Source organism: Crinia signifera, unplaced genomic scaffold, assembly GCF_055691185.1.
Source record: "Crinia signifera unplaced genomic scaffold, ASM5569118v1 HAP2_SCAFFOLD_158, whole genome shotgun sequence".
Taxonomy (NCBI): Eukaryota; Metazoa; Chordata; class Amphibia; order Anura; family Myobatrachidae; genus Crinia; species Crinia signifera.
In genome coordinates, this window is record NW_028142051.1 from 188,643 (window position 1) to 200,862 (window position 12,220).

The following is a 12,220-nucleotide window of genomic DNA, read 5'->3' on the forward strand; positions in this document are numbered from 1 at the left end:
AGTACAGGATCTCCCAGCAGCACTGTCAGTGTTATATTTACACAGCGTCTGCTGGTCACTGCTTTGTACAGGAGATAGTACAGGATCTCCCAGCAGCACTGTCAGTGTTATATGTACACAGCGCCTGCTGGTCACTGCTTTGTGCAGGAGATAGTACAGGATCTCCCAGCAGCACTGTCAGTGTTATATGTACACAGCGCCTGCTGGTCACTGCTTTGTGCAGGAGATAGTACAGGATCTCCCTGCAGCACTGTCAGTGTTATATGTACACAGCGTCTGCTGGTCACTGCTTTGTACAGGAGATAGTACAGGATCTCCCAGCAGCACTGTCAGTGTTTTATGTACACGGCGTCTGCTGGTCACTGCTTTGTACAGGAGATAGTACAGGATCTCCCTGCAGCACTGTCATTCTCCCCTTATGTCCTCGGGATAAATTATGAAAAACTCACGTCAAACTTTATCCATATCATTCTCTTTCCATGTCGAGCTGCTGACTGTCTACCTAAACCCCGTAGAACCTAATGACCGCGTCCCACTTACACACACACTCCCGGAAGGTGCGAGAGACTCGACTTTTGGGTAGTAACCGGACCCCCAGAATACAGATAATTCCAGGAATCGCTGGTTGGAAAGGTGAGTGGGGGGGGGGGTCTAAAATAAAAATGGAACTCATCATTTCACCCCAAAATCCTCCACGAGGACACAACCTTCACACATGACACTGCTCTGTACCGATAATGGCTACATTCTCCGTGACATGTTAACCTGCGCAGTCATACATGGCCGACCTGGGGTCACTGCCCCCCCCCCCCAGATTACACTGGCTCAGTGCTTCCTGGCATACTCTGTGCTGCTGTTTACATTCTCCCCTATTGCACAGATTACAGTCTCATAACTGGTTATATATAGAAGTTTAGGAGATGGACGTATCTAACATGTCTGGTCCAGGAATCAGATGTGGCCCCCCTCAAAAAAAGAGAGGGTGAAGGGGTGTGGCTACATGGTGTTGTGGGCTTGGCTTTACCCCTGGGGGCGTGTCTAGTAAGAAAAATAATTATTCGGAATCATGTTTCGCGGTAATACAGGTTTTATTTCGGTACTTGTGTACTAGCACGGCGCCCACGATATTAGGTCGCACGACATATAATCGCATCGCATTGCATGGCATGCACCCGATGCACTGCAATGCGATTTTAAATTGTATAAGCCCCCTATACGATGTTTAAGTGTATAGGCACCTTAATGGGGGCTTACAATGTTAAATGCACCCCCACTATGAACGCCAACCCGAAGCGCGGTGGCGGTACGCGTCCTCCGACCTTTTCATACCCCACTATCCACGTCGATGTGGAGTTGATCCTACCTAGTGTGGCGAGCGCAGCGAGCCACCGAGCCCGAAGCGTGGCGAGCGCAGCGGTACGCATCCTACGACCTTTTCATACCTCCACTAACCACGTTGGCATGGAGTTGACTTTGTAAAGTGTGGCGAGCGCAGCGAGCCACCGAGCCCGAAGCGTGGCGAGCGCACGCGTATTACTTTACATGTATTACGCGTGCTCTCGCCATGCTTTGGGCTCGGTATATAAAGTCAACTCCACGCCAACGTGGATAGTGGGGGTATGAAAAGGTCGTAGGAGGCGTACCGCTGCACTCGCCATGCTTCGGGTTGGCGTTGATAGTGGGGGTGCCGTTGGGGGTGCTTTTAACACAGTAAGCACCCCAACATGTTTCATTAACTAATAGGGGCCACTTTTAACATTGGAAAACCATTTAGGGTGCTTATACAATTTTAAATCGCATACCATTGTATATACGATAGAATGCCATACAATTCAATGGTATACAATTTAAAATTGTATAACATCGGCTGCCATCGCATCGCATGCCTTATGGTCTGCAATGCGATGGGCGCCGTGCTAGTACACTAGTACCTTTTTTTTTTAATTGTGAGAAGCATTAATGTATGTACACACTAGACGGACATCATGAAGGAGATGGCGCTAGGTACACACCGTCTGATGCATACCCGGCTTTAGACTGTAAGCTCTGCTGATCACGGACACGCATCTAGGAAATAGCACACGGTGCATATTATAAGATACAGAGTGAGACCATTAAGGACAGAGTGCGGATGATCAGCCATGCGTGTGACGCGTCTCGCCTCCTGCCCAGGTCTCTGATATCAGGGGGATATCGTTGGTATAAAATATGAGCGTATTCAATGATAAATAATTTACGACGACTAGTGAAATATTTATTGCGGAGAATAAGGAACAGCCGGAATGCAGGCGCTCGGTGAACCAAACACTTACCGACAGGACACGGAGCCAGCAATCCCTAACACAAAACTGTATATACACAACATCAAGTACAACCTATATACAAAGGTCCTCCTATTAGTCAGGAGCCAACTCCAGAATCGCACCGACTGGAGGCTGTTTGCATCGGATTGATCAAAGTAAACCACACGTGGACGCAACAGAACGATCGGAACATGCAATAACTGTGGCTGAGTACAGTCCAGGACACTGTTCTGTTTGTTCTACGGAGATGGGTGTCACACCCCGTGTCTACGGAACGGAACCCGGCACAGTCCTGGTTTTGGCCCGGGTTGATAAATAAAATTAAATAAAAAAATAAAAATCCTTTTTTTTTACTTCAAATTTTTACATCATTGAAATTCCTTCCAGCGGCTCATCCACGTTGGCTGCATTTGGCACTGAAGGTGGAAGGAGCCACGTCACATGTACGGGGAGAGCGCCACGTCTGGCTATATAATCTATGGCTGTGTCTCCAGTCTCTATATTACACTACAGGACAGGCGATGGAGAAACTGGCGGATCCTTAGTGGCTGTGCGACGTGGTGAGACGTGGTCCTATGAGAATGGAATGAGCGTGGCACAGGAAAGGTGGCATCTGTAAGGCTTTCAGGGAACTCACAGTTCTGGGGAATTGTCCGTGGTCCTGAAAGCAGAAGTGTGTCCCCCGACACCAGTCATGGTTTGGCGTGAGGCCAGAGGCGTAACTAGATATTCATAGGCCCCATAGCAAAAGTTTGTAAGGGCCCCTATTTAGCAACTGATGGTGATAAATGTATGTAAAACAGATTACTTAGACAGCAAAGATGGGCCCCCTGCAGCTCTAGGCCCCACAGCAGCTGCACCCCATGCACCGATGGTATTTCCGCCCTTGCGTGAGGCCACAAAGACTTGGACCTGACCGGTGGCCTTAGTGGTGGCTGTCCTGAGAGCAGATCCTCTGCAGGGGTAGAGCGGCCCTCAGGGGGGACCCAAGCTGCTGACAGTGGTATAGCTGAATTTGGAGAGGGACGCCCCAGTGGCGCCTATATCCTCCTCTGGCTCCCGAAAACGCCGGCACGGCTTGATGCAAATGGCGAAGGTTCCCAGAAAGGCCTTGCGGAAACGCTTGTTCATGAAACAGTAGATGATGGGGTTGACGCACGCGGACGTGTAAGACAGCAGGTGAATGAAGGAGATGGGGGCTCCGGATAACAGGTCGAAGGCGGACTTCTCGTCAAAGGCCTTCCAGGTGTTGGCGACGTAGATGGGCATCCAGCAGATGAAGAACATGGCCACGATGACAATCAGCATGCGGATGACGCGTTTCTTGGCCATCAGCTTGGTCTCGGAGTTGTTGATGCGCGCGCGGTCGATCTTGGAGCAGCTGGCGGGGGTCAGAGTAGACATCTCCATGGTGTTACGCCGTTTGTTGACTTGGATGTAGCAGCCGTCACCCTCGTCACAGATGGCGGTAGATGATGTCGCTGCATTCACCCCGTTCTTATGAGCTGCAGAAGACCAAGCAACACGGTTATTTCTGCATGTCACATACGTGTTAGCTATAGCTGCGGCTGATGTGTGACTGTGGGAACTGCATGGCTGTATGCTGCATGTTACATACGTGTTAGCTATAGCTGCGGCTGACGTGAGACTACTGGAACTGCATGGCTGTATGCTACATGTTACATACGTGTTAGCTATAGCTGCGGCTGATGTGTGACTGTGGGAACTGCATGGCTGTATGCTGCATGTTACATACGTGTTAGCTATAGCTGCGGCTGACGTGTGACTGTGGGAACTGCATGGCTGTATGCTGCATGTTACATACGTGTTATCTATAGCTGCGGCTGACGTGTGACTGTGGGAACTGCATGTCACATACGTGTTAGCTATAGCTGCGGCTGACGTGTGACTGTGGGAACTGCATGGCTGTATGCTACATGTTACATACGTGTTGGCTATAGCTGTGGCTGACGTGTGACTACTGGAACTGCATGGCTGTATGCTGCATGTTACATACGTGTTATGTATAGCTGCGGCTGATGTGTGACTGTGGGAACTGCTTGGCTGTATGCTGCATGTTACATACGTGTTAGCTATAGCTGCGGCTGACGTGTGACTGTGGGAACTGCATGGCTGTATGCTACATGTTACATACGTGTTAGCTATAGCTGCGGCTGACGTGTGACTGTGGGAACTGCATGGCTGTATGCTGCATGTTACATACGTGTTATCTATAGCTGCGGCTGACGTGTGACTGTGGGAACTGCATGGCTGTATGCTGCATGTTACATACGTGTTATCTATAGCTGCGGCTGACGTGTGACTGTGGGAACTGCATGGCTGTATGCTGCATGTTACATACGTGTTAGCTATAGCTGCGGCTGACGTGTGACTGTGGGAACTGCATGGCTGTATGCTGCATGTTACATACGTGTTATCTATAGCTGCGGCTGACATGTGACTGTGGGAACTGCATGTCTGTATGCTGCATGATACATACGTGTTAGCTATAGCTGCGGCTGACGTGTGACTGTGGGAACTGCATGGCTGTATGCTGCATGTTACATAGATGTTAGCTATAGCTGCGGCTTACGTGTGACTGTGGGAACTGCATGGCTGTATGCTACATGTTACATACGTGTTAGCTATAGCTGCGGCTGATGTGTGACTGTGGGAACTGCATGGCTGTATGCTGCATGTTACATATGTGTTAGCTATAGCTGCGGCTGACGTGTGACTACTGGAACTGCATGGCTGTATGCTACATGTTACATACATGTTAGCTATAGCTGCGGCTGACGTGTGACTGTGGGAACTGCATGGCTGTATGCTACATGTTACATACGTGTTATCTATAGCTGCGGCTGACGTGTGACTGTGGGAACTGCATGGCTGTATGCTGCATGTTACATACGTGTTAGCTATAGCTGCGGCTGACATGTGACTGTGGGAACTGCATGGCTGTATGCTGCATGTTACATACGTGTTATCTATAGCTGCGGCTGACGTGTGACTGTGGGAACTGCATGGCTGTATGCTGCATGTTACATACGTGTTAGCTATAGCTGTGGCTGACGTGTGACTACTGGAACTGCATGGCTGTATGCTGCATGTTACATACGTGTTATCTATAGCTGCGGCTGATATGTGACTGTGGGAACTGCATGGCTGTATGCTGCATGTTACATATGTGTTAGCTATAGCTGCGGCTGACGTGTGACTACTGGAACTGCATGGCTGTATGCTACATGTTACATACGTGTTAGCTATAGCTGCGGCTGACGTGACTGTGGGAACTGCATGGCTGTATGCTGCATGTTACATATGTGTTAGCTATAGCTGCGGCTGACGTGTGACTACTGGAACTGCATGGCTGTATGCTACATGTTACATACGTGTTAGCTATAGCTGCGGCTGACGTGTGACTGTGGGAACTGCATGGCTGTATGCTGCATGTTACATACGTGTTATCTATAGCTGCGGCTGACGTGTGACTGTGGGAACTGCATGGCTGTATGCTGCATGTTACATACGTGTTAGCTATAGCTGCGGCTGACATGTGACTGTGGGAACTGCATGGCTGTATGCTGCATGTTACATACGTGTTATCTATAGCTGCGGCTGACGTGTGACTGTGGGAACTGCATGGCTGTATGCTGCATGTTACATACGTGTTAGCTATAGCTGCGGCTGACATGTGACTGTGGGAACTGCATGGCTGTATGCTGCATGTTACATACGTGTTATCTATAGCTGCGGCTGACGTGTGACTGTGGGAACTGCATGTCTGTATGCTGCATGATACATACGTGTTAGCTATAGCTGCGGCTGATGTGTGACTGTGGGAACTGCATGGCTGTATGCTGCATGTTACATACGTGTTATCTATAGCTGCGGCTGACGTGTGACTGTGGGAACTGCATGGCTGTATGCTGCATGTTACATACGTGTTAGCTATAGCTGCAGCTGACATGTGACTGTGGGAACTGCATGGCTGTATGCTGCATGTTACATACGTGTTATCTATAGCTGCGGCTGACGTGTGACTGTGGGAACTGCATGGCTGTATGCTGCATGTTACATACGTGTTATCTATAGCTGCGGCTGACGTGTGACTGTGGGAACTGCATGGCTGTATGCTGCATGTTACATACGTGTTAGCTATAGCTGCGGCTGACATGTGACTGTGGGAACTGCATGGCTGTATGCTGCATGTTACATACGTGTTATCTATAGCTGCGGCTGACGTGTGACTGTGGGAACTGCATGGCTGTATGCTGCATGTTACATAGATGTTAGCTATAGCTGCAGCTTACGTGTGACTGTGGGAACTGCATGGCTGTATGCTACATGTTACATACGTGTTAGCTATAGCTGCGGCTGATGTGTGACTGTGGGAACTGCATGGCTGTATGCTGCATGTTACATATGTGTTAGCTATAGCTGCGGCTGACGTGTGACTAATGGAACTGCATGGCTGTATGCTACATGTTACATACGTGTTAGCTATAGCTGCGGCTGACGTGTGACTGTGGGAACTGCATGGCTGTATGCTGCATGTTACATACGTGTTATCTATAGCTGCGGCTGACGTGTGACTGTGGGAACTGCATGGCTGTATGCTGCATGTTACATACGTGTTAGCTATAGCTGCGGCTGACATGTGACTGTGGGAACTGCATGGCTGTATGCTGCATGTTACATACGTGTTATCTGTAGCTGCGGCTGACGTGTGACTGTGGGAACTGCATGGCTGTATGCTGCATGTTACATACGTGTTAGCTATAGCTGCGGCTGACATGTGACTGTGGGAACTGCATGGCTGTATGCTGCATGTTTCATACGTGTTATCTATAGCTGCGGCTGACGTGTGACTGTGGGAACTGCATGTCTGTATGCTGCATGATACATACGTGTTAGCTATAGCTGCGGCTGACGTGTGACTGTGGGAACTGCATGGCTGTATGCTGCATGTTACATACGTGTTATCTATAGCTGCGGCTGACGTGTGACTGTGGGAACTGCATGGCTGTATGCTGCATGTTACATACGTGTTAGCTATAGCTGCGGCTGACATGTGACTGTGGGAACTGCATGGCTGTATGCTGCATGTTACATACGTGTTATCTATAGCTGCGGCTGACGTGTGACTGTGGGAACTGCATGGCTGTATGCTGCATGTTACATACGTGTTATCTATAGCTGCGGCTGACGTGTGACTGTGGGAACTGCATGGCTGTATGCTACATGTTACATACGTGTTAGCTATAGCTGCGGCTGACGTGTGACTGTGGGAACTGCATGGCTGTATGCTGCATGTTACATAGATGTTAGCTATAGCTGCAGCTTACGTGTGACTGTGGGAACTGCATGGCTGTATGCTGCATGTTACATACGTGTTAGCTATAGCTGCGGCTGACGTGTGACTACTGGAACTGCATGGCTGTATGCTACATGTTACATACGTGTTAGCTATAGCTGCGGCTGACGTGTGACTGTGGGAACTGCATGGCTGTATGCTGCATGTTACATAGATGTTAGCTATAGCTGCAGCTTACGTGTGACTGTGGGAACTGCATGGCTGTATGCTGCATGTTACATACGTGGTAGCTATAGCTGCAGCTGACGTGTGACTGTGGGAACTGCATGGCTGTATGCTACATGTTACATACGTGTTAGCTATAGCTGCGGCTGACGTGTGACTGTGGGAACTGCATGGCTGTATGCTGCATGTTACATAGATGTTAGCTATAGCTGCAGCTTACGTGTGACTGTGAGAACTGCATGGCTGTATGCTGCATGTTACATACGTGTTAGCTATAGCTGCGGCTGACGTGTGACTACTGGAACTGCATGGCTGTATGCTACATGTTACATACGTGTTAGCTATAGCTGCGGCTGACGTGTGACTGTGGGAACTGCATGGCTGTATGCTGCATGTTACATAGATGTTAGCTATAGCTGCAGCTTACGTGTGACTGTGGGAACTGCATGGCTGTATGCTGCATGTTACATACGTGGTAGCTATAGCTGCAGCTGACGTGTGACTGTGGGAACTGCATGGCTGTATGCTGCATGTTACATACGTGTTAGCTATAGCTGCGGCTGACGTGTGACTATGGGAACTACATGGCTGTATGCTGCATGTTACATACGTGTTAGCTATAGCTGCGGCTGACGCGTGACTGTGGGAACTGCATGTCTGTATGCTGCATGATACATACGTGTTATCTATAGCTGTGGCTAACGTGTGACTGTGGAAACTGCATGGCTGTATGCTGCATGTTACATACGTGTTATCTATAGCTGCGGCTGACGTGTGACTGTGGGAACTGCATGTCTGTATGCTGCATGTTACATACGTGTTATCTATAGCTGCGGCTGACGTGTGACTGTGGGAACTGCATGTCTGTATTCTGCATGTTACATACGTGTTATCTATAGCTGCGGCTGACGTGTGACTGTGGGAACTGCATGGCTGTATGCTGCATGTTACATACGTGTTGGCTATAGCTGCGGCTGACGCGTGACTGTGGGAACTGCACGTCTGTATGCTGCATGTTACATACGTGTTAGCTATAGCTGCGGCTGACGCATGACTGTGGGAACTGCACGTCTGTATGCTGCATGTTACATACGTGTTATCTATAGCTGCGGCTGACGTGTGACTATGGGAACTGCACGGCTGTATGCTGCATGTTACATACGTGTTATCTATAGCTGCGGCTGACGTGTGACTGTGGGAACTGCATGGCTGTATGCTGCATGTTACATACGTGTTAGCTATAGCTGCGGCTGACGTGTGACTGTGGGAACTGCATGTCTGTATGCTGCATGTTACATACGTGTTATCTATAGCTGCGGCTGACATGTGACTGTGGGAACTGCATGGCTGTATGCTGCATGTTACATACGGGATGGCTATAGCTGCGGCTGACGTGTGACTGTGGGAACTGCATGTCTGTATGCTGCATGTTACATACATGTTATCTATAGCTGCAGCTGACGTGTGACTGTGGGAACTGCATGGCTGTATGCTGCATGTTACATACGTGTTAGCTATATCTGTGGCTGACGTGTGACTGTGGGAACTGCATGTCTGTATGCTGCATGTTACATATACGTGTTAGCTATAGCTGCGGCTGACGCGTGACTGTGGGAACTGCATGGCTGTATGCTGCATGTTACATACGTGTTATCTATAGCTGCGGCTGACGCGTGACTGTGGGAACTGCATGGCTGTATGCTGCATGTTACATACGTGTTAGCTATAGCTGCGGCTGACGTGTGACTGTGGGAACTGCATGTCTGTATGCTGCATGTTACATACGTGTTATCTATAGCTGCGGCTGACATGTGACTGTGGGAACTGCATGGCTGTATGCTGCATGTTACATACGGGATGGCTATAGCTGCGGCTGACGTGTGACTGTGGGAACTGCATGTCTGTATGCTGCATGTTACATACGTGTTATCTATAGCTGCGGCTGACGTGTGACTGTGGGAACTGCATGGCTGTATGCTGCATGTTACATACGTGTTAGCTATATCTGTGGCTGACGTGTGACTGTGGAAACTGCATGTCTGTATGCTGCATGTTACATACGTGTTATCTATAGCTGCGGCTGACATGTAACTGTGGGAACTGCATGGCTGTATGCTGCATGTTACATACGTGTTAGCTATAGCTGCGGCTGACGCGTGACTGTGGGAACTGCATGGCTGTATGCTGCATGTTACATACGTGTTAGCTATAGCTGCGGCTGACGCGTGACTGTGGGAACTGCATGTCTGTATGCTGCATGTTACATACGTGTTAGCTATAGCTGCAGCTGACGCGTGACTGTGGGAACTGCACGGCTGTATGCTGCATGTTACATTCATGTTAGCTGCAGCTGACGTGTGACTGTGGGAACTGCACGGCTGTATGCTGCATGTTACATACATGTTAGCTATAGCTACGGCTGACGTGTGACTGTGGGAACTGCATGGCTGTATGCTGCATGTTACATATGTGTTAGCTATAGCTCTGGCTGACGTGTGACTGTGGGAACTGCATGTCTGTATGCTGCATGTTACATACGTGTTGGCTATAGCTGCGGCTGACGTGTGACTGTGGGAACTGCATGGCTGTATGCTGCATGTTACATACGTGTTAGCTATAGCTGCAGCTGACGTGTGACTGTGGGAACTGCACGGCTGTATGCTGCATGTTACATACGTGTTAGCTATAGCTACGGCTGACGTGTGACTGTGGGAACTGCATGGCTGTATGCTGCATGTTACATACGTGTTAGCTATAGCTGTGGCTGACGTGTGATAGTGGGAACTGCATGGCTGTATGCTGCATTTTACATACGTGTTAGCTATAGCTGTGGCTGACGTGTGACTGTGGGAACTGCATGGCTGCATGCTGCATGTTACATACGTGTTAGCTATAGCTACGGCTGACGTGTGACTGTGGGAACTGCATGGCTGTATGCTGCATGTTACATACGTGTTAACTATAGCTCTGGCTGACGTGTGAGTATGGGAACTGCCTGGCTGTATGCTGCATGTTACATACGTGTTACCTATAGCTGTGGCTGACGTGTGATAGTGGGAACTGCATGGCTGTATGTTACATACGTGTTAGCTATAGCTGTGGTGTACAAGTCATGTTATTACCCAGGTTAGTAGATATCCAGGTGAGTAACCCTGATAGTGTGATGGTCGCTGCCTCATACAAGTCATTATCCCTTTGCCCCATACCGGATCTCCAGGTATTAGCAGGTGCCGATAGGCTCTGATCTGCTGTTACACCGAGGGGTCACTACAATAATAACCCCCAGGTAAGTGGCGGGTGCACCGAAACCCTGTGCTGCGGCTGCTCCACTGCTGAATAGGGGCGTGTTCTCCTGAGCCCCGGGTGCAGTGTGCCGGAACCACAGTCGGCCCACTGCTGTATACGGGCGTGTTCTCCTGAGCCCTGGGTGCAGTGTGCCGGAACCACAGTCGGCCCAGTGCTGTATACGTGCGTGTTCTCCTGAGCCCCAGGTGCAGTGTGCCGGAACAACAGTCGGCCCACTGCTGTATACGGGCGTGTTCTCCTGAGCCCCAGGTGCAGTGTGCCGGAACCACAGTCGGCCCACTGCTGTATAGGGGTGTGTTCTCCTGAGCCCCGGGTGCAGTGTGCCGGAACCACAGTCGGCCCAGTGCTGTATAGGGGTGTGTTCTCCTGAGCCCCGGGTGCAGTGTGCCGGAACCACAGTCGGCCCACTGCTGTATAGGGGCGTGTTCTCCTGAGCCCCGGGTGCAGTGTGCTGGCACCACAGTCGGCCCACTGCTGTATAGGGGTGTGTTCTCCTGAGCCCCGGGTGCAGTGTGCCGGAACCACAGTCGGCCCAGTGCTGTATAGGGGTGTGTTCTCCTGAGCCCCGGGTGCAGTGTGCCGGAACCACAGTCGGCCCACTGCTGTATAGGGGCGTGTTCTCCTGAGCCCCGGGTGCAGTGTGCTGGCACCACAGTCGGCCCACTGCTGTATACGGGCGTGTTCTCCTGAGCCCCGGGTGCAGTGTGCTGGAACCACAGTCGGCCCACTGCTGTATAGGGATGTGTTCTCCTGATCCCTGGGTGCAGTGTGCCGGAACCACAGTCGGCCCACTGCTGTATAGGGATGTGTTCTCCTGATCCCTGGGTGCAGTGTGCCGGAACCACAGTCGGCCCACTGCTGTATAGGGGCGTGTTCTCCTGAGCCCTGGGTGCAGTGTGTCGGAACCACAGTCGGCCCAGTGCTGTATACAGGCGTGTTCTCCTGAGCCCCGGGTGCAGTGTACCGGAACCACAGTCGGCCCAGTGCTGTATACGGGCGTGTTCTCCTGAGCCCCAGGTGCAGTGTGCCGGAACAACAGTCGGCCCACTGCTGTATACGGGCGTGT

The 12,220-nt window shown here is 50.5% G+C and overlaps 1 protein-coding gene across 1 annotated transcript in view; it reads right to left on the minus strand.

Annotated features, from left to right (window-relative positions):
* Nucleotides 1-2,232: 2,232 nt before the first annotated feature.
* Nucleotides 2,233-12,220, minus strand: part of LOC146053356 (cholecystokinin receptor-like) — a 54,195-nt gene continuing 44,207 nt past the window's right edge. Inside the window, exon 5 of the mRNA XM_083167993.1 lies at nt 2,233-3,808. Within this exon, the coding sequence (XP_083024119.1) occupies nt 3,279-3,808 (530 nt within the window). The 3' untranslated portion in view covers nt 2,233-3,278. The remainder of the gene's footprint in view (nt 3,809-12,220) is intronic.